Below are 23,514 nucleotides of genomic sequence, written 5' to 3' on the forward strand. Positions count from 1 at the left end.
TGTTGTAATGTCTGAAAGTGGGACAAACCCCATGTGAGTCACCAGAAGGTTTAGAAGCTGTCCAAAACTTGAAAACGGAGACACTAAATGTAGAAATGAGTGAACACAGTGTATTTCTTGTGGCATATATCTTTTTTATCACTGTTGTTGGTTTTCCATTTAGGTTTTTACTGGATTAATTATTATTATCCACTTCAACTGATTACTTCCCTCACTGAAGAATTTATTTGAAGGACATCTAAATGTACACTCTCTCCCTGAAGAAGGAAGAAAGAGTAAAGCCCATCAGAGACCAAGTTTATTCCTAGGAGATATTCCTCTTCGATGTCAATCACAACCCCCCTTTGATGTTTTGTCATTTAAAGTCTAAAGTATAAAGTTTACTGCCGTCAGCATATCTATGTGAAATAGCAAGAGGAAGCAGACCATTTTTACTAATAGGCCCCAAATTTCCTTACCAACACATGGAAAATATGCATAGCAACTATCGTGCATGTTTCTGCATCGGTCAGTGGGGGTGTGGTCAATATTTGTGAAGTCCCTTCTTCCTCTTTCTGTTCCATATTTTTTCTGCCCTCCACCATGGGGAACCACCTGAATGTTTTACTCCTCAGCCTGTTGATTAGAGAGAACGCCCCTCAAGACTGTGAGGGAGGGCAGAGAGAGGAAAGGGAATTCTAACATGTGAATAGGTGCCATGGGAGTCTTTAGCATTACTCCACATGGCAGCTCATTTCGGTCTTCAGGGACATTAATGGCAAGCCAGCAACTGTTTCTCTGAAGGAGAAAAGTTTTTTGCAGAAGAGGCTTTGCAACAATTCCCAAGGCATTTTCTTAATCAGTAGCCATATGTGAGGTGCCTGGGGCTGTGTTTATGTGCTCCATTAAAGAGACTGCATCTGGAAAAGTAGTTGGAATTAAAGTCATCACTTGGTTTTGTTTACAGTAATGTCATTCTCTAAGACCCATCTGTTTCTGCACAGGTGTGTGGCTAAGTTGAGTGGGATGTGGTGGTAGTCACCACCCTGCCTTGTCAGTTATTGCCACCACCCTCACCTCTGCAGTTCTCCAGGACTGTGGTGGACCTTAGGTTCACAGTGTTGTTCAGGAAGCTTCCCCTTTCTACCCTGCCATGATAGCCACATTGCACAAGCAGGCACCTGTGCTCTATTTTACTAACTCAGGAATCAAAGCAAGAAGTCAAATTTAAAAAAATGTTTATTTATTTTGAGAGAGAGAGGGAGAGAGAGAAAGCACGTGTGCATGTGAGAGGGGGAGGGACAGAGAGAGGGAGAGAGAATCCTAAGCAGGCTCCACACTGTCAGCACAGAGCCCGATGTGAGGCTCGATCTCACGAACCATGAGATCATGACCTGAGCCAAAATCCAGAGTCAGATGCTTAACTGACTGAGCCACCCAGACAATCCAAGAAGTCACATTTTAAAATTGTTAATGATTGTGTATTTCTGTATGTGATCACATTTGTAAGAAGCTGTCTTTCATAGTATATATAAATTTATATCCAAGCTAAACTGTTGAACATTTTATAGGTGATTATGCAATATGAATTTTTATTATATTTATCTATATGCAATATTGTTATTATTTTATTTATATGCAGTTTCCAAGAATAATTTTACAATCCTCGCCTATAGCCTGTATTATTCATATGCTTACAAAGCCTAGCTTATTACATTCATATGTATTCAGAAAGATTCTATTTTTTTCTATAACACAAGTTGTCAAATTTTAGGGGGCATTTGAATCACGCAAGGAACGTTGTGAAAATATAGATTCTGGGGCCTCACCCTGTATTCTTGCCTCAATAGTTCTGGGTAGGACCGGGAAACCCCTCAGCAGATTCAATGACCATGACCGATAGACACACGTTGACATTGTTTTAGAAGTTTATTGGCTACAGTAGATGCACTAATAGGTTTGCTCATTCAAACCCCAAAGGAGAAATGCCCTGACAACCCCATCTTCCACTTGGCCCTACCTCATGCTATACACGTGCTCTTCTCTGGCAGGGGGCGCTTTGGCCAGGTACACAAGTGTGAAGAGAAAGCAACAGGTCTGAAGCTGGCAGCTAAGATCATCAAGACCAGAGGCACAAAGGATAAGGTAAAGGCCGTGCAACATGGATCTCTCCTTACCCTCATCTTCGCCTCACTAAAGCACCTTTCCTTCTTCTTAGGATGAAGTAAAGAACGAGATCAACATCATGAACCAGCTGGATCATGTGAACCTCATTCAGCTCTATGATGCCTTTGAGTCTAAGAATGACATTGTGCTGGTCATGGAGTAGTGAGTGTTCTCCTTGCCCCTCCCTCCCCTGAACCAATGCATGCACCCATCCAGATCATCCCACAGAACCCATGACTATGCGGCTGTAGCTCTTTCCTGCTTCAGAAGTCATTAGATCCATGCTTGGTGCACCTCTGATTCTGATTGGTGTGTATTAGACAATTGCATCAGTTTCAGAAGGAAAATTACTTAGGAATACACATCTCCATGTGTGACTTTACTGAGATGAAGTAGAATGACAGCATAGATGTAGTTTTATATCGAAGTTATACTGTCAAATATCCAGCTTAAATATTATTCTGGTTAACATGGAGGAACATGACCTTTGACCTACATTTTATTTTCAACTTAATCATTAATGCAAAGTTCACATCAAATTCTTAATAATTAGGGTTAAGATAGTTTCATTTAAATCACTTTTATAGGAAATTAATAGGTATTTAGTTAGAAAATGAGTAGCTTTAACTAACGCTGAATTAGTATTGTGATTCGGTTCATTCTTTCCTCTGCTTGGGGTTTCTTTATCATTGTACAGTAGAAATTTTGGATAATAAAAAGTCCAGCATCAGAAGCACATAGAAACACTTTAACACTGAAATTAGTCTGAGAAGACCCTGTTTGACCTTCGTTTGGTATTTGGGATTCCTCTCCCTGCCTTTGTAGAGTCTTCTTTATCTTCTATGTGTTAAAGAATGGCAGATGTGGACTCACCCCAGAGCTGCAGCCACTGGATGACAGAGACCTTAAGACTTTCTAGTTGTGAAATTGATGATAGCTAAAGTTAAGGTCTTCAGCCTAAGCATCATCTAACTGAGAGAGTGACAGAGGTGAAGAAATCACTCTGTGCACACATTCCTTGGAAGAGTTATGGGAGCTTAAACACCGGGCTGCCACTATAAGAAATGGCTGTAGGACTCATGACTCGGGACTTTGTTCCTCTTTCCTCTTCAGCGTGGATGGAGGGGAGCTGTTTGATCGCATCATCGATGACAACTACAATCTGACCGAGTTTGACACCATCCTGTTCATCAAGCAAATATGTGAGGGCATAAGACACATGCATCAGATGTACATTCTCCATTTGGATCTGAAGGTAGAACATATTTTGTATGGTATGAAATGTAAACCCCTCCCTCCCCTTCCTCCTCTGGATCAGTGGGCCCTGTCAGATACTATATACCAGCTTGGGAAATCCATGCTGGTATGAAGTGTTATGTTTGGGAATTAATAAAAATCTGGATTCTTAATATCATCTCCTCATTTCCAACTTTTGTCACCCCCTAATATTTTCATGTCTGCATCTTTAGGGACTATTATCCAGATTCTTATAACTTGCTTGTGTTAAAGGAATCCATATGGGAGATGCTTTCCCTAAAAGTTTAGAACTAAAACCACCACCACCACCACCATGGTCCCACAACAGGGTCCCTTGTTGTGTCCCTCTCATTTTTAGAATAAGTAGGTGGGAGGATTTTAGCTAACTCAGAATTCACTAGTGGTAGCCAAACTTTCTATCTCCCCAAGCATCCCTAGCAGTCTCACAAATTTTTAGGAGGTTCTGAACATTAGGGATTTGTTTTCTTGTGGGCATGGTAGAGCACTGGGTTGAAACCTATGGCAGAGTGGGATACAGGGCAGCCAGAAGGGTAGAGCTAAAACGCTAAGGAGCAGAGAAGGCTGGTGGCATTATGATGGACATAGTGGGGAGCCTATGTGAGCAGCAGGGAGCCAAGCCACCTTCCTTTCTTCTTTTATTTAATGACCCTTCCCTTTTGATCTCTCTCCTATTATGAAGTGCCTAGAATTGGACTATACATAGTTACAACCAGTGAAAGACCCAAGCTCAATAACTCTGATCAGTTCTAATATTGGGGCTAAGTATCATAAGTTTGCTTCTTCTTGTGTGGCTCAATCATTTTCTCATTTCCCTGTTTGCACAACATGACCATGATATAAAATACATATTCTATAGAACATACCATCTATTGCAAGTCATAGGGGATTGTAGAGCTAAACAAATCTAACTTCCTTAAGTCGGCTTCCATGGTCCTCTCTTCTTATAATTTGGCTTCCCTCACTGTCTTGATTTATGTGCACTACCTCTCCTATTCACAGGGCAGGAGGAAGTGGTCTATAAGACAATATCATAGGTTAAAAATCATTAGCAAAGCCCTTGGCTACAAACTGAGTTCTGTAATGTGTATTTTCACGAAGCATTTTCAATGAGTGTAGATATTCTGCATATATCCCTAAAGGGATTTGATTGGCAACTGAAACTAGGACTTGACCTATCATAAGTCAAACAGCTCTGTATGTGGCTTCATAACATTGATTGAGGACTTGCAATGGGCAATTTTAATTATGGCTTGTAGGTAAAGATAATAGTAAAGGCAAAAGCTGGGTGGGTCATTAAGGACCGCTCATCCCTTGCAGAAGTCTCCTTGGAAGGAAAATGGCCAAAAATATTAAGAATTCTTGTTACCATGGAGGAGAGATTAAAGGTGACTTAAAAATGGTCTTCTTTATATTTTTCTGTGTTTCACAAATCTCATTCAATGAATATGCTTTAATTTAATAATTAGAAAAAATTTAACTTTTTGAAGTATCCTCAAAACTGTTTCTTTACATTCAGCAAACATATTTTTATGTCACAGTATTCTTTGACAACTGAACAGCTTTATACATGATTGATCAGTTATTTGAGCATGAAACCAAATGTTCTTATGTAGCATCCATTCTCTATAAATAGCTTTTACTTATAGACATCAGTTTTAGAGATATTCTAGAAAAGGGCCTCCAAAGACATTATGTCAACCAAACGGACCATTGAATATTGATAAGGAGACACTACTACATCATTTCATAAAGTGCTTAGTTTCTGATCTCATTTGAACCTACTCTCCACCCAGACAAACAGGGGAGGGACAGCTGTGATGCCACCTAAAAGGACATAGGATCTGGGGGATTCAGCAACTCAGCTAATGCACCCCAGCTCTTAGGAAAGAATTGGAATTAGACCTTGAGAGTTCCAGGCAATTCTTTGAACACTTTATTTCTTTTTTTATGGATGACCTTGACTTTATTACTTTTTTAATTTTTTAGAAGTTTATTTAGTTTGAGAAAGAGAGAAAGAGAGAGAAGGAGCACAGGAGGGGCAGAGAGAGAGAGAATCCTAAGCAGGTTCCACATTGTCAGCACAGAGCCTGATGTGGGCTTGAACTGATGAACCATGAGATCAGGAACTGAGCTGAAATCAGATGCTTAACTGACTGAGCTTCCCAGGCACCCTGGCTGACCTTGACTTTAAATGAAATTCCTTATTTTTCTGAGACCTCAGTTTTCCAGACTTAACAAATACAGACACACTTGTAAGACATTCTATAAACGCTGAGTTCCATGTAGTGCTACTATCTACGCTTCTCCCTCTTCACCCAAGACAGTTGGATTGGCAGAGCAAAGTCTATCCAGAGTCAAACTCCAAGGGAACACTTAGTCAAGGGTTTAGGCATTGAGAAAAAACTCAGCAAAACTCTGGAATTGCTGAGAATGAAGAATGAATGGGGGGGAAGCCTTTTTCTTACACATGACTTTCTCAAAGAGTAAGCACAAAGGGAAATTCTGGAGGTCAGGAGCGTTCACGTTATATTGCATACTCAGTGTGGCTGTTTAAATGAATCAGGCCATTTCTCCTGGAACTCATAAATCCTTGGGAAAGATATTCCTCCAAGAAGGGGAAATTCATACTTAATAATTTTAGGGGGGCAGATGTCAAGTCTGAGACAGCCTCCACCAGTCCATTTGAAAGGTACTGAAGCAGCCCCCTTGTCTTTCTTTCCTCAAGGAGGCCTCTGACTGAACTCACACATTATGGTAAACTGCAGAACCAGGGAGAGGGACAGGCAGGGTAATGCAAGGTTGGCAGGGTACCCACAACCTCATCCACCACATAATTAAAGGAGAAAATACCCACACAGACAAGCCAGCCCCAAAGTGAAAGGCCTGATATGTTTTTCCTGAGCATCGTTGTATTTTTAGTTGTGGTTCGAGGACAATTTGAGTGAATGATGGTTGTTTTCATTGCTAATGTGTCTCTTTCTCCTGGCAGCCTGAGAATATCCTGTGTGTGAATCGGGATGCTAAACAAATAAAAATTATTGATTTTGGATTGGCCAGAAGGTATGTGTATTTGGACATAGGTACATGAATGAAGGTAGGGAGCATGATGGATGCCCTTTCTTTGCAAGATAAATCTGATATACCTCTTGGTTTTATACTGTTATTTGGAATTAACTTAACAAAAATTATATCCCAGCCTTACCTTGCTGATTTTGGAATTGGAATATTTAGAGGTTTCTACAGTGCATCTAAGAAAAAAATATAAAAAACTTAAAATCTAATACAGTAAAGTTATTAAATTTGAAGACATTAATTTAGAATTTGTAATTTTCTCTTAGTCTTTTATAATTGTTCTATCTGTAAAGAGAAGATTTACTTTAAAAAATAGGTAGTGTACACAAGATGGCAAAAGTTTCTGGTATACATAAGCTTCTACGTGAACAAAGAGTTTACGTAAACTTCAGCACATTAATGTTGAATATAAAATGATTGTAAATTATTGCATTTCATTTATTCATTAATATGGGCTTATTCAAGCCATTGACATGTCAAAGATTTTATCAGTTTTCCTTTTGTTATAATTCAGGTGTTCTAATTATTCTGACTGGCTTTTCCCACCACTGTTTTAGATTATTAAGGCTTTAGAGTATGAATCATTACTCTTAAACTACTGGAATTTTTTTTTTACAATTTTTTAACACTATTTCTTAAATATGTGATTTCCTTTAAAGTCTGTGTATTTTATTTTATTTTATTTTTTTCAACGTTTATTTATTTTTGTGACAGAGAGAGACAGAGCATGAACGGGGGAGGGGCAGAGAGAGAGGGAGACATAGAATCGGAAACAGGCTCCAGGCTCTGAGCCATCAGCCCAGAGCCCGACGCGGGGCTCGAACTCACGGACCGCGAGATCGTGACCTGGCTGAAGTCGGACGCTTAACCGACTGCGCCACCCAGGCGCCCCTAAAGTCTGTGTATTTTAAATTTGCTGTTTGGCTGAAGTTATTTTGTCTAACAGACTGCATCTTTTCAGTTTCTATGATTGTTGACTTTTGATTGACCTTCTCCATCCCTTCACTTTGTTTCCTAAATTCTAGATACAAACCCAGAGAGAAGCTGAAGGTGAATTTTGGAACCCCAGAATTTCTTGCTCCTGAAGTTGTGAACTATGATTTTGTTTCCTTTCCCACTGACATGTGGAGTGTGGGCGTCATTGCCTATATGCTGTAAGCAGTTCTCCAGTCTCTCTGACACTCACAAATATGAATAAAAACCTTAAATTAGGTCTTTTAAAAGTAAATAGCATCGTGCCATATTGAGTCACTTTCTAGGCTCTGTGGATCCTGTGGGTGAAAGGAATAAATTCTTTTCCTGAACATCACCTGAGAAAGTAAATGTATGTCTACTTGTAATCACTTTAGCTCTTAGGACACCACCTAATGCCATAAAAGTAATTAAAAAACATTAAAAAACAACGTGTGTCCTGATTTCCTAAATGACTAATGCTAGCCTTATTCCTCGGGGGTGACGCTCTGGTGTTTGCCCTCTGAGTGTGTGGCAGACTTTAGCAGCTGTAAATGCTTTAAAAAGGAAGTTGTGCTGTCCTTAGAGATTCATATTTCAGTGTAGCTGCTGACTCCATTGCTGCAGGTGTTGAATTAGGAGCTGGGGTGGGGGGAGTAAGCATTTTCTTGATTGCAAAAATACATTACAGAATTATGTTTAATTATCAGGTTATTTGCCTTCTCTCAGTTTTAAATGACAGAGCCCAAAAAAGCAACTATCTGTAAAGGATTTGAAGCTATTTAAACAATGCCCACTCTGGATCCTGTGTCTTACAGACTGAGTGGATTGTCCCCCTTCCTGGGTGACAATGATGCTGAGACCCTGAACAACATCCTGGCCTGCAGGTGGGACTTACAGGATGAAGAATTTCAGGACATCTCAGAGGAAGCCAGAGAGTTTATCTCCAAGCTTCTGATTAAGGAGAAGAGGTAATCCAAGTTTGTTCCGGGCTCTGGAAGAAGGAGGGATAATAGGGAAGCACATGCCACCACAATTCATGTGAGATAATCCCTGAATTCCCTTAGTGACATCTCTGATGCCTGTGCAAAGTTGTAAATGGAAGGAATTTGATGCTCTTAATCTCATTTACTGAGGTCTGGGACTGGTTTGGTCCTGAGGCTTGAAAGGGGCTACAAAAACTTCCCTCCTTCTGCCTTTTTCAGTGAGGCTGTAGCAATTAGGGGCTCTTGCTAGGCCTCAAAATGAAGGGTTTGGAATAAGTTATTTCCATAACCCCTTTCACATCCACAAAGCATGTATCTGGCTCTGTGTAGGTGAACACTTAACTATCATTTCATTTGAGAACCTACTGTGGGCCAGACTGTGCCAAGTGCTTTATAGACATGCCTTTTTTTTTTTAAAGTTTATTTATTTATTTATTTTGAGAGAGAGAGAGAGAGAGAGAGAGAGAGAACATGGGGAAAGGTCAGAGAGAGAGAAGAGAGAGAGAATCCCAGTCAGGCTCTTTACTGTCAGTGCAAAGCCCAAGAAAGGGCTTGATCCCATGTCCGTGAGATCATGACCTGAGCCAAAATCAAGGGTCGGATGCTTGACTAACTGAGCCACCCAGGTGCCCCTAGACATGTTTTTTAACCTCCATCCATCTCCAAGATGCTGGAATTGTTATTACTGTTTTATGGATAAGACTCTAAGTAGTTTTCCTAAGATCATATGGCCAGTAATTGGCAGAACTGATAGTCATGTCAACCTTCCCCTAAGGCTGTACATTTAACTGTGATATATAACATGGCCTCATATTTTCTGTCATGCTCAAACCACATTAATTCAAAATTCAGAGGATGAAGAAGAGTGATTTTGAAATATAGGTGCTTGCATTTTAGAATTATGGTTGGGGAAGGACATTGTGATTAACTAGTCAAAAACACTCTTTCAGATTTTTTTAAGTTTATTTTATTTATTTTGAAAGAGGGAGAGAGAAAGAGCACAGCAGGGGCAGAGAGAGAGAGAGAGAGAGAGAGAGAGAGAGAGAATCCCAATCAGGCTCTGCACTGTCAGCGTTGAGCCCGATGTGGGGCTTGAACTCGCAAATGATGAGATCATGACCTGAGCCAAAATCATGAGTGAGATGCTTAACTGAGCCACTCAGGTGCCCCCAGATGGTTTTGTATCGAAAATATATACTAGTAAATAGTATTTAAGATTTTCAAAGCCAACAATACTTGTTTCCTTGTTTTGTTATCTCTACTGCTTTTAAGTTATTAATAAACATGACCATGAACAGATAGGAGGGTGTATTTGGGGAGAGGGGATTAAAGAAGTATCATGGGCATTGGGTCTGGAAAAGTGCCTGACACAAAGGAGGCATTTTATATATAATCCGCCAGGAAATGTGTCTGGGGCATTGAGAACACATGTATAAAGTCCAGTCCCTGCCTTTAGGTAACACATGATCTAAGAGATAGGTATTTTTAAAAAAGATATAACCCAATGCAGTTAATGCAAAGTTAGAGTATATTGAAAAGGGTCAGGACTGAGTCCTAAAGGATAAGGAGAACTTAGCCAGGCTGGTGGTGTCAGTATGAGGACAGGGGTAATGAAAATACATTGGTTTTATCTTTAATGGAAAGGCACAAAGCTGTTGTTAATATTATTATTTGTAGATGACTGAACACCAGGCAGTGAACAGATAGAAGGTGTCAACTCTGTCAAGTTTTTGGTGGCTAAGATCCACATTTACTAAGAATCTATTTTACAGATATATTTTTATGTGTTACTGATTTAATCCTCTGGATTAAATGAGGAAATTGAGGCTGAGAGCAGTGAAGCAATCACACAGCTAGTGCAGTGCAGAGTCAGAGCGAGGCCTTTTGGCCTCCAGCACCATGTCCTGCCCCCTCCTTCAGTCTGAGGGTCACATTAATACCATGGGAGGGACAACTGCACATTTGGGCAGAATGACAACTGGCTGATTATTATTGGATGAAACTAAGGCCAACACCTGATACCACTCTCATAGAATACATTTCCATGTACAAAAATAAACTTGAAATGTATTAAGAATTTAATTATTAGTAGTGTGTTATTGTTAACTTTTTAATAGTTAACTTTAACAAGTTTGACATTACAGTGCAGAAATAATAATTTTTTGGGCACTATCAGCTATTGGAATGCTTCTGGGGGTCCAATACTGAAAATGTATAATATTCAACAAAATAGCACTTCCCTCTGAGGTTGGTAGAGGTCAAGAGTTTTAAGAAACATTACATCTGCCTGCTTCGGGTCCTGCCAATGGTGACGCTCTCACCAAGTTATTAAACTTTCCTTCATGGTAAAGATTTATCATCTCTTCAAATCTTATACTTAAATATTTGTTACCTGATGAAACAATTTTATTGAAGCAATCTACAAACTGAAGCTCCATGACTGCTTGAAATTATTTTCTTGATACAATTTCAGAAGTAGACTCCAGATTGTTACACTCTCTTGTAGTTTTTATGTTGAAAGGTTATTTAGTTTAATGTGATAAACATTAGCACACAAGTTTACCAAATTTAGAATTAGAATATAATATAATCTCTATAATTCTTTCTCATGTTATTTTTTTAAGCTGTATAAATGTTTGCTGTCTCAAAAGGATATAGTTTCTTTGTAAAGGTATCTTAATGTACTGTCTCAGTACTTATATTATCTATTTAAGTCTTTAAAATGTCTTAATTCAAAAATTAGTGCTACATATTATTCAAAAGTTTTAACATATAAATTGCTCTTGCAATTATCAAGAATCCTTGTAGCATTTTGCTCTTGTAGTAGTATGTATACATTTATTCTTCCATTGACTGATAGAAATTCAATCCATGAAGCTCAAACATTGCATGAAAAATGGTTACTTGTATTTGAAAGTAGATGTTCAGTTAATAACAAGAATTTTGAATGATTTGTCTCACTTGTCTAACCACTGTTGTTACCCTGACTGGTTTGATGGTAACCTACAATCATCAATGATAGTTCCAGATAAAGTAGAATTGCCTGTGAATTTGACGTTTGGCCATCTGGTCTCCCAAAGGGAATGGCCAGAGCTGAAGTTGAATGGCAGATTCAGGCCTCATTTGGTATATCTCTGCTAACAGCCTTCTGAATCTCCCTTTAGTTGGAGAATAAGTGCAAGTGAGGCTCTCAAGCACCCCTGGCTGTCAGACCACAAGCTCCACTCCAGACTCATTTCACAGGTAACCAAGGTTTGTTGCTTTTCCTCTCCTTTTCTAACTGACCTCAATCTTTGGATAATCAGAGGCTAGAAGCATCCCAGCCTTATATGGGTTTCTGTCTCATTCCATTTTTCACAGCCTTCAAATCTTGGGCTAGTGTTGAATTGCTTAAAATGCTTTTATTAAGCAGTTTGTGTTTTGTCAAATATGATGTTTAGGAGAGTATTACTTTCAGCATAACTATTGTGTTTATTATTCAATCATTATACTTATTATAAAATAAATTACATCACTGTACTATGCACACATACTTATATACATAGTCTAGAATATATAATCAAATAATGTTTTGGAAAATACATGTTAGTGTATATTCAGGATAAATAGTCCTCCTTAATTCAGAACTCAGATTTTTAACTTTTGTGTTTACCTGGTTCAGTATGCTCTGGGAACCAAAAAACTGTTCTACTCAGGTTGATCCAGAGAGCAATGTAAATCTATGTGAAGGAGACTCTTACCAAAGACTGAATGAAGATGACCTAAGTACTGGTGTGTTGTTGTTGTTGTTTTTAATCTTTTTTCTCCTCAAGTTTCTATTTAAATTCCAGTTAGTTAACATACAGTGGAATATTAGTTTCAGGAGTAGAGTTTAGTGATTCATCACTTACATATAACAGCCCGTGCTCATCCCAAGTGCCCTCCTTAATTCCCATCATTCATTTAACCCTTCCCCCTACCCATCTCCTTTCCAGCAACCCTCAGTTGGATCTCTATAGTTAAGAATCTGTTTCCAGGTTTGTCTCTTTTTTCCCTTTTTTTCCTAAGTACTTGTTGACAAAAATTGAGCCCACACTCTGTGATAACTTCATACAATAAGATTCCTAATCTACTTATTGCCTTAATTCCTATTTATGTCCAAGAACTCATCTGTCCCTTTGGCACAGATTCCTTCCCTAAGCTTCAGATGCATATATCCACTTGACATTTCCACTTGGATCTCCTCCGTCCTAAACTGATCTCATCTTTTCCATCTCACTTCTTCCTCCACCATTCTCCCAGAATGGCCCCCCACTGAATGACCTAAACCAAACCTGAGGGCATTTTTGTTGTTTCCTTCCTGTCCCTCAATCCTCCCATCTCATATTTGATTTATATCCAAGTTCTGTACATTATTTTCCCTAATTACTTCTAGAATCTGTCTAACCTTGTTCATCCCGTTTGTTATCCTGGCCCATGACACCCCTCATCTGAATTACTACAACAGCCTCCTCCAGACTTTCTCCACCCACATCCTTGTGGATTATACAAACAACACAGAAGCAAAAGTGTAACATTTAAGTAACTCAACTAAACATTTAGGATGTTTACCTGGCCAAGATGTAGGGAGAGGCAAGAAGCAATGTGTGCCTTCGGGCCTTATCAGGGAAGGTCTGACGTAAGCATGGTTAAGATAGCTGCCGTCATGCCCTGGAGTCATATGCGTTTGATACACTTTCATTTCCTCCATCTCTGCACCCCATCCTCCCTACTCCTCAGGGTTTTGGAATGGAGCTTTTTCAGTGACCATAGTGGAATGACTATGCTTCAGGTACTCATTTTTTCCACATCCAGTTTTTATTGAAATTAACTTTACTTCTAAATTCAGCATCAGTACTGAGTTTTATTTGTGTCTGAATATACCTTTCCTTGATAATTGGTACTGATGTCAAGTAAAAATAGACTTTTTACCTAGTTGGTACCTCACCCAGACTACATAAACTGCTTATTAGGGTTACCAACCTATTTTGGGCCAATTTTCCACCAATGTATTTTTATCCAAGCTTATTGGTGTCCAAATAACACTTTGACGTGGTAGGACAATATGGAAACCACAACAGATAATTAATGACATTATACAGTTTAAAAAGTGCTTAAAATATTTTTTAAACCATATAACAACAGCAAAAATCACCTTTTTGTTATTCTATCCAACTGTTGGTACCTAGGTAAATTGATATTTCAAGAGCGATGGAGATTTGAAAAAAAAAATTACAAATTCCACTGTATAAATCTAGTCAGTTATCATTAAAGTTATAATTATATGGCACTGTGCCAGGCACTGTTCTCACTGATTCACAAAAAATAATTCGTTTAATCCACATACCAGTTTTCTGAAACAGGTGTTGTTATTATCCTCATATAGGTAAAGAAACCGAAGACAGGGGTACTTGTCCAGGATCTCACCAGGAGGAAGTGATGGAGCTAGCTCCCCAGTGTAGACAGGCAGGCTCTGGAACCTGGGCAGAGCTTCACTACTCTACTATCCTGCTGGATAATGGGCTTCTGGGCAAAGGAGGCCTGATGATATTTCCAGAACTCTTCCTGTACAGTACATTTTTGGTGTTCTTGAAAGCCAGTATTCAAGCTTAGTGTATTTTATTTTTAAAGAAATATTGAGACTAGATTTTTCCAGAAGATTCATTTTTGGAATAATCTTGGTTCTGATATGTTTTATAAAATCAGAATGTAACTTTATGTTGAACATTTAACTCTTACCCCAAACTATTTACTATTCAAATTGAAACTATATTTTAAAAGCCTTTTATAAACTTTTATTTATCTCTTTTAATTGTTTCATGCTTAAAAATAAAAACTTACAATTTATTAACCACTAAACATGCTTATAATCAGTCAGTAAATTTAAAAAGGATTTTTCCTTAGGAATTAAAGCCCTGTAGCTCTCTGCCTTCTGTATTATGCTCTTACATTGCCAACCATCCATACATAAACCACCTTCCATCAGAAACAGCTCTCAGCTTGAGTGGAACAAAGCATTCCCAAATTACAAATCTATTAGAACCCATCAAGCACCTACTGCAGGCTTAATAAATGTGTTGGGCCTGGAGGAAAGAAAAATGAACAAATATGACATTGTTTCTTTTCTGCCAGAACTAATAAGCCTCTACCTTTCCTTCCCAATCCCAGTGTTACAACCTCAGCTCTTGCCCTTTTTCCAATATGTTGAACTAATAAAATACTGTAGGGGCTGATATTCCATATCTACCCATCTCTTTTCTAATTCACCAAATCATTATTTCATTAATGACAACTCTGATCATATTACTCCCACACCATAAATTCTTCCAGTATTCCCTATCGTGCACACCAAACTAACACACCCAACTGTCCAGCCTGCTCTGAAATGCCCTGATATCAGGTGTCCCATCCTGTCTTTGCTACTGCTTCCAGATCAGCCCAAATCCTAGTGAGTGCCTGAGACCTACTTTAAATGCCACCTCCTTTAAGATGGTTCTTCTCAACCCCCAAACTGGAGGTGCTTTTTTTTGTCTTCTTGAACCTCTCTTGTGGCACTTAAATAATGCTTGAAAACTTTTGGAGGAAGCAAAAGTTGTATCTGACTCATTTTTGTCCTCATCTGGTCTCAGTCTTGACCTTCAAGCTTTGTCAACATGAATATTTGTGGAAGGGAGTTTTGACCAAACACACACATAAAAATGAAGTGTCATTAGGTGCTCAGCTCTTTGTTTCTGACTCTGAGAGGAAAGGTAGTGATGACAGGGGAAAGTGGGGAATGCTCAAGCTGGTCCCTGAAGGTGGTTCAATGTGTCTGTTGGAGGGTCATGAACAGTTTAGGCTTCTAGAACATCTCTTGAAGAGCATTTTCAACCAGTAGGAAGTTATTGACTCTTCAGGTGTTTCATATCAGAAGTAAGGAATGAAATTATATATAATATATTAATATATATATATATATATGTTCTAATTCTAAAGTTCTAATTCTTCTTCAAATGTCTTGTGATTTCCCTAGAAGAAGAAGAATTGCTGCTCTAATGCGAAGGACCTTGTGACCAAATAGTCCATGGAAGGTGCCCATTTGAAAGGTTGGTCTCAGGTCTTTCTGAAGAGATGTTGTGCAAGCCTTAAGAGGGAGTAGCAAGAAAGAAACCAAATGTGTTGCACTGACTATGTGGGAAGCAGGGCAGTGTTTCTGCTGAGGGGGAGGGCTCCAATTTTGGACTGCTGTGTGTGCAGCCTGGCTCTGCCATTTTCTAGCACAGAAACCTCAATTTCCTGTTTTGTGGGTTGGGGATAGTCTTACTTCCTATGCTTGTTGAGTGGCTCCAACAAGATAATCCATGCAAAGCCTGGATACCAGGGCCTGGCACATAGTAGGTACTTGATAATTATCTCAGTAGGTGCCAGTAATTGAACAAAACCATCTCTGGTAGTCCTTACAATTGGGATCAGAAGAAGTAATACCTTTTTTGTGTTGATGGGGAAACCAGTCTCGAGACCCACACACTAAATAACTCCCCCAAAGTCATGTAAATGGTACAGCATGACTTCTCAGGTGTCCCTGAATTTAAAGCCCATGCTTGTTTTTCCTTCCTGAACTGCTTCCTGGTATTGGCCCAGTCTTGGAGCTGGAGGAACCATACCACTTCATACACAGCCTGTACCCTGCTTAGAATTTTGTCAGAATTATTAAGAGATGGATTTACACATGAATACTTTTGATTGAATCAAAAGCTAGCTTAATTTATGCCCTAAAGGAGAAGCCTAAAGCCTTGTACTTATTACAGAGAACTTTTAGAAATCTCAACATATATGTCCTTGTTGGGGGGCCATTTACCCTCCAGCAAGCCAGTTCTCTCACTTGGGGCAGTAAGTCCATGGCCACTGTTACTGCTCAATTTTAACAAATGTGTAGGACTGATGACTTGTGAGTCTGCATTCTTGCCTGCTGGTCTTACTCTTTTATTCTCATTTGTATTTACTCTGGTCCTGAGGTTTTTGTTTGTCTGTTTGACTCTATATTCTTGCAAGCTGCCTTGAAATCTTTTGTAGAATAAGATCGGGTAGAAATAAGTCAGTATATCATAATAAAAGTCCCAGGCCAGAGTTAGGAAAGCACTCAGCCTTTGGTGTAAGGGTCATTCCTTCCCAGTCTACCACTTATGTAGAAATCTATGAAACATCAGCAGGAAGGCCTGTGCTTCCTACTTACAAAGGCCACTATCATGGGTCAAAGATAGCAAGGACGGTAAAGTTTTTGGAAGAGTAGAAGGTAGCTGTGCGCCTTGTGATAATGTGGAGAAAGGAAGGACGCTCCCTGCTCCCAGGCCTGGGTGGTCAGGCTCACTGAGGTACAGCCTGGCCTTCACCCGTGAGTGGTGGGCACCAGAGTCTGCGGGGAACTCTCCCTCCTTCCATCCCCCAGCAATTTTGTCTCCGGTGACCACAAACCTCAAGGGTTTGCCACAAACTGCCTTCCCACCCTAAGCACTGGAGTCACTTTTGAGGCCTGGTAGGAATGAATTCATTGGGTGACTGGAGGTTGCACTGCAAGGCATGCCTGTCACCAGGGGCTGGCAGGGAGAGAAAGAGGAGGAAATGGTAGTGGGAGGCAGTAGAATCCTTCCATGCCACGTTGGTCCTTTGAATCCAAGGCAATGTAGGCCAGTAGCAGCCCAAGCAGTGACAGTTATGTGGAGGACAAAACATTGGAGCTGATGACACTGGCACAGTTAGCTACTCTCTTTGTTGAATTGCTTGATGAGACCTTTGAGCGTGGTCAGGTCTGCCTCCAGACGGTCCCTTGGGCTGGCTGCCTTCCTCTCTGGGGACCTCAGCTCCAGTGGGCCACAGAATTTCAACTTGGTTGCACTGCAGGCCTGGGAAGCATTGTTTAAGGTCCATGGGATGTGGGTGCCTCCCAGTTTACTTTTTTTACTCTTTTTTTTTTTTCAAATTAAAATGTAAGCTTAAGACATTAACTCTGAGAGCAGCCTCATTTGAGAAGAATTTTTTTAAGTCATTTTTTATAGTATTTCCTGCCAGGATAAGATGGGGTTTTTGGCAAGCTTTACTAGTGAGTAAAACCAACTTTGTGATAATATTGATTTTTAAAATCTGGTGGTTGAAGATTATTTCTGTGGAAAAAGAATGACTTCCAGGCCCTGTGAATAAGGCAGGATCCATCATGTCGATTGAGGCATATAAATCTCCTGCAATTTGTTAGAGGTTTTTTGATGCATTGAGGAAATACTCTGAAAATCAACCTGGTGGCATTTCGTTTTGTGTTTCCGTTCCATCTTTTGCTAACCCGTGAACTATGAATTTAGGACACCTTCTCAGAGTTTGATGTAGGGCAGCAAACCCTGTGCGGGCCTATGTCAAACGTGGTCATAAAGCAAATGAAAATCTTTCCCACGCGCAATCTGTGGCCTTACTTTGATGCGGGGTCAGGCTGACAGAATGGATGGTGTGGTAGCAGCTGGGGAGCTGGCTGTGCCTCACATGAAACAAAGAGGCCTTGTCCTTCGATCTTGCAAATAGTACGAAAATATCTTGCATAAACTGAAAAAAAAAAAAAACCCAACTCGGGTAAGCAGTGGAATCCTGCAAGGGATTTCTTTTTTTCTCTCACATGCACACATACATTATAAAAAAATCATGTGTGGTTTTCCTAAGGCGCACAACCAACTAATTACAATTTTAAAAGCCCTGCTGAATTAACAAGAGTCATATTTTGTTTGCTTTGCAGGAAAACTGCTGTGGTTGCTGCTGCTTTGAGAAGATTTTTGGAAAAATCAGCAGTTCTGATGCCTTGACCCCTGTGATGACGGGTGGCCCTGGGGGGGCGGTGGAGCCGCTGCACTTGAACTCTGAGCACCCAGTTAAGGGGGACACCTAGTCCTGTGGTCCCAGGGGGTGCAGACAAGCCCTGCATCCCTTTCCTCAACTCCCCAGACCCCATGGTAGTGCACAACGGGAAAGATGCTTCCCTGCCATCTTGAGTTTTCAATTTTTAATTTTTGATTTTAGACACTGGGCAGGGGGTACATTATTCTTCTCTTTCTCAGTTTTATTAGTAGCAATCATACCGGACATTTATTTGAGACATTTAAATCTGGAGGATACATTTAGAGGGAGAGAAACTGCTTCCAGTCCTTAAACTATGCCTTCAAAGGGGGCCATCATATCGCCAGAAAAAATTCTGTCTTACACCCTTGAGCATTTAGTTTCTCAGACTCTATTATTTTATTTGGTCTGAAATCAGGTGAATCCAACTGATAAATAATTTACTTTCTGGAACACAAACTGTTTTTGAATCCCGAGGCAGAGGCATCAGACGTATATCTTCCATATATCCTGAACTTTCTCCAAGTTCATCAGTTTCTTCTGAGTAGCTGATTCTACTTTCAAATGCGTGACGTGCATTTCACAAGACACTCCCTGCTGTCTTCTGATTGTACATTTGCTGCATGAAATGCTCTAGTTTTCACAGGTGGAGCAAGAGTATCTGTTTATGGTTAGTCTTTGGAATTACAACCTTTTGGAAAAATGTTGATAGTCACAAGAACTTTCCTCATGCTGCCATTACCAATGAGACATGGGCCGTGTGCATGCCAAGGAAGGACAGTGCTTTGCTTCCAGTGTTGCAATCACTTGGGAAATAGCACTCAGGCTTCTGGGTAAATTCCAGCATTTCTGAAGACCGGTAATCTCACCTACGTGGAGTCTCACATGGCTCAGTGGTTGTGAAGAAAGAACATCCAGAAATCAACGGTGAGGGGAACACTGCTGCTCACTCTTTGGATATGAGAATAACTTCCAGTTGGAAACTTCTTCTTGCTCCGGAGCTCATGTGGCATTTCATTACAGATATTTAATAATGGACATGAGCCTGACCGTATACAGCACAGAAGGGCATCGGGCCTCTCAAGGGTGAAACATGTGCATCATTTCTTTACGAAGAGGAGGCCACGCAAAGCCACACTAAATTCCTATTACACATCCATCATCAAGCTCACTATTCAGCCTCTTAAGTTTTCCTCATATTTCCCATTTCCAAATAACTCCTGTGTTGAGATCAGCTATAATAATGTCTTTTTTTAGCTGTAAATCATTCTAGGCTCTGGTAGTCACAATAGCAGTGACATGAAATAAGAATGACTTGATGGCCATGTTAGTGAGGGCAGTTTTAACTGGCATTGACTTTTCTCCATTATTGCTCATATGCACCTAGTGGATGCTTATAGCATGCCCATGAATAACTAAATGTGCAATGTTCTTATTCTCATGTGTAAGGTAAAAGGGAAGTAGAGACAGAAGAAAATGTGTAATTTAGTTAGGACCATATGCCAATTTAGTGGTCATGCTAGCTATAAAACTGACTCCTTTCTAGCTTTGCTCTTACATTATGATGCATTTCTTTTTCCTTTGGCCTATGCATTTATCCAAGGTTGGTTTTCTCCTGTTCCTGTTATGTGACTGTGCTTAAAATGGTTAATTTGGTTTCCTTAAAAAAAACAAACAAACACGTACACACACACACACACACACACACACACACAAACACAACAAAGCCTTGTGACTGAAGTGTTATATTACTGTGCTATCTTTAGCTGATGGTATTCATTGAGGCTGGAAAAATACAAGTCAGTGCATGCATTAATACTCAGACCACAGAGAGCTGGCATTCACTCAAATGCTAAATAAGACGCAAGGGTCTGATTTGAAACCCCTCATGGAAGGGCGTTTTCTGTCCTGTGGTGTGGAATCTCTACCAGATAGAGCAGGAGATCTTTTGCATCCAACTCTCATCCTGACTCACGCTGGCAGAGAAGCTTTCACCAGACCCCAACACACGTGGGACAGGCAGCTTAGGCCAAATGAAGGAACGATTTCTTTGACAAATTAATCCACTAATGACCCTGCAGTCAGTGGGTGTGATTTTTTTTAAAAAGAGGTTTAGAAAGGAGACTCTACTTTAAAAACGAATCTCCTTTGAATTTGGAGTTGAATTTCCACATTTGGATGGGGAGGTATCCCCGTGCCAGCGGGGTGCCTTTTATATGAGAGCTGAGGATAGTTTGCATCGCAGAGTTGATTATTACAGTCTACAGTTACAGTGAAATGGGAGATTTTCGGTCTCCTGCTCATCCTGTTCCCTCCCTCCACACCCATGTGTGGCTGCTCAGCAAGCACTGGTAACTTGGTAGATTGCCACTTTGATGGGAAAGGGGGCTTTGCACAGCAGAGGAATCAAACCAGATGCAAGCATGGACAGAGAACCTGAGTCTGGCGAGACTTGGGCTATTGTGATCAATTTTTCCAAGAAGTCATTAGGATTGATAGGCTGTACTTCTCCCCCACCCACTTAATGGACGTTATGGCTTCACTCACTCGCATTAGGCAGTAGCCATTGCTTTAGAAAATAGAGGAAATTAAAGCACTGATGTGGCACTTCCCACTGCCTAGAGAGAAACAAACCTCACAAAGGATTAAAGAAAAAGCATGCCCCTTTTGTAATTTGTAAGACACCAACACTTACCCACAACCTGTTGCTATTTCAAAAAATCAGGGAGAAAAGAGCTCATGCCCTAATTTGTTACATAAAAGCATCTGAAATGGATTCTCACCTGAACTACCTTGGGGAAAGATTTCCAAGTCAAAATTGGGTAATTCTCATGTTTGTTTCTTAGTTACTTTTTGTCTGACTTGACATTATTTTGCTTTCTTTCCTCAAAAATGTAAATAGGCATGCTGCTATGTTGTGGCATACTTGGATGTGAATGTGTTTTGAAAGATATGTGAATTATTACATTTTCACTATTTTTATGGAAACTAGAGTAGAATTTTTTCTTGTTTTAAAATCTAAATATGTATTTGATATTAGGGAAATGAGGGTCTTATTCTTTATTTCATTCCTTTATTCTTCCTTCTGCTCCCAGTACCCCCACCCTAGGCATTAGGCAAATGGTGTCAGGATGCCTACATGTGCTTGCTTAGTTAGGATTACAGGCCAGCTGAGGGAATCTCATTTGGAAAGTTTATCTGTGCAAGTGAGGCAAGAGGGCAAGCAAGGGTCTGAGCAGGCATGCCCAGTGAACTCAGTTCAGCTCTCTATCCGCTGGCAAGTTCAGCATGGGTCTAGGCTGCATGGCTCACTTCTCAATAGCTGTGATGCTCCCTATTTTGCTTTTGCTTTGTTTTGATTTTTTTTTTTTACTTCTTTCTCTTTTTCTTCAGTTAGAATCAAGTCCATCTTCTTATCCATCATAATGCTCCCCTGAAGCCTTTTTGGGATGAAAATTATATTTCCAAAAGGCAAATGGCTTGCTGTCCTAAAGGAAACTTGAAGCTGGACTATCAGACTATCAGATGCTCAATTCCAGATGAAGGCAACTTCCTTGCCTTGCACGAAGTCAACAGTTTCTCACATTTGAAGGTCTATGTATGTCTCCTAGATACATTTCAGTCAGGTGTACTTTCCATAAGTGATCTTTATGTGTGTAGTTTCACCTTCCATGAAGGCTTATAACTCAACCACTACTTATTCAAGAGAGCAGAGAACATCTAATACCTGAGTGTTCCGATCTTGAATTGTATGTATTTTGTACTTGTCCCATCCGATAGATGTCAGTGAGTCCTTTCGATGAAGTTTAGTAGTGTAGATAAGAAATAAAAATGGATTCACAATGTGGTGACTGCATTTGTCATGTATATTTTTTATTTCTGAACATAGTTAATTCAGCTGTATTTCTTTGCCTTATAAGATGTATAACAGTCATATATATGTATTATATTGACAAATAAACATGGACTTTATTTATCCTTTGGTTGATGAGCTAAATTATTCAAATAAGTGGACTTGGTAAATGCAATACAAACTCTTTTTTATGACAAGTTCTGACACGTTAAAAGTCCCATGACATTATACCTTAAAGAATGATGCCATGCTATTTATTTGGGGCTCCAGATCCATTTGGACACTGGCCAGCCCCAAGGTGGAGAAAACAACTCTCCCAGTTGAAAACATGGTGATTGCAATGTACCCACAAAGATTAGGATTTTTGTTCCCTATGAATAGAAAACATTGACTAAGATATATGTAAAGTGTCTAGTATCAGAACACTGTTTAATAAATTAAGGCAATTAGCAATTCAATCCCTTTAATGTATCTTAGTGAATATTCCTCAGATGCTTGTAAGGCACCTGCTTCAGAAAATCTGCCACTGAAATATTTCAGTATATAATGGCCACCCAGTCATCAGCAGCCACATTGCTTTCTGGGGGCAGCATTGGCTGGAAATGCTGCTGAGACTCTTCAGCATCAAGCATGCCTTTGTGCCTGAGGATGACATTCACACCCATGTCAACATTCACATGTTAGCCCAGCAGTGATCAACACTGAGATACTCAGTGTCAACAAAACCGCCCACCTTTACCTGGCTTGAGACAGACCCACTGAATTTTCTATTGTCTCACACAAAACAATCCTATCCCTCTCTTTAGAATGAGCCTCAGGTTTTTCCCCACTCTGACCTCTAGGTGAGGTATTCTGACTTCTTCCCCAAAGTGGGGAAACCTCATTGATCATTTGTGATATTGTGATATTTTAATAAATATATATTTGGTCTTATCCCTGGTTCCTGGCACAGAGCTCCTAAAACCCTTGGAATTTCCTGAGTAGCAAGGATGAGAAGAGTGAGTATCTTTTGTTATTCATGATCAGCCCCTTCTAACCATACCTGAGTTTATGGCCACTGAGGTCATTCTTGGAGGATGGGGTCGGTTGCCAGAGGAACCAGCCAGGTGATTGAAGGTTGGAACTTCCAGCCTCCTCTCTCCACCTCCAGGGAGGGGAAAGGAGCTGGGGACTGAGTTAATCACCAACGGCCAATGATTTTATCTATCATGCCTATATAATGGAACGTCTATAAAAACCCCACACAAAGAGGTTTGGAGAGTTTCTGAGCTGGTGAACAAGAACACATCCATGTGCCAGGGGAGTGGTTTACCCCAAACTCCAGAGGGACAGAAGTTTCTGTGCTTATGACCCTTCTGGACC

At 40.0% G+C, this 23,514-nt stretch overlaps 1 protein-coding gene across 3 annotated transcripts in view; it reads left to right on the plus strand.

Moving 5' to 3' along the window:
• Positions 1-22,281, plus strand: part of MYLK4 (myosin light chain kinase family member 4) — an 88,127-nt gene extending 65,846 nt beyond the window's left edge. For 2 of the 3 annotated variants that reach the window (XM_030314961.1, XM_030314964.1), the window contains 9 exons: positions 2,031-2,124; positions 2,198-2,307; positions 3,259-3,400; positions 6,413-6,483; positions 7,521-7,649; positions 8,265-8,417; positions 11,597-11,684; positions 15,463-15,535; positions 18,202-22,281. In XM_030314961.1, the coding sequence (XP_030170821.1) occupies positions 2,031-2,124; positions 2,198-2,307; positions 3,259-3,400; positions 6,413-6,483; positions 7,521-7,649; positions 8,265-8,417; positions 11,597-11,684; positions 15,463-15,510 (835 nt within the window). In that variant the 3' untranslated portion in view covers positions 15,511-15,535; positions 18,202-22,281. The remainder of the gene's footprint in view (positions 1-2,030; positions 2,125-2,197; positions 2,308-3,258; positions 3,401-6,412; positions 6,484-7,520; positions 7,650-8,264; positions 8,418-11,596; positions 11,685-15,462; positions 15,536-18,201) is intronic. The other variant, XM_030314963.1, reaches the window with a different exon arrangement.
• The last annotated feature ends 1,233 nt before the right edge of the window (positions 22,282-23,514 follow it).

This window comes from Lynx canadensis, chromosome B2 (genome assembly GCF_007474595.2).
Source record: "Lynx canadensis isolate LIC74 chromosome B2, mLynCan4.pri.v2, whole genome shotgun sequence".
In the NCBI taxonomy this organism is placed as follows: Eukaryota; Metazoa; Chordata; class Mammalia; order Carnivora; family Felidae; genus Lynx; species Lynx canadensis.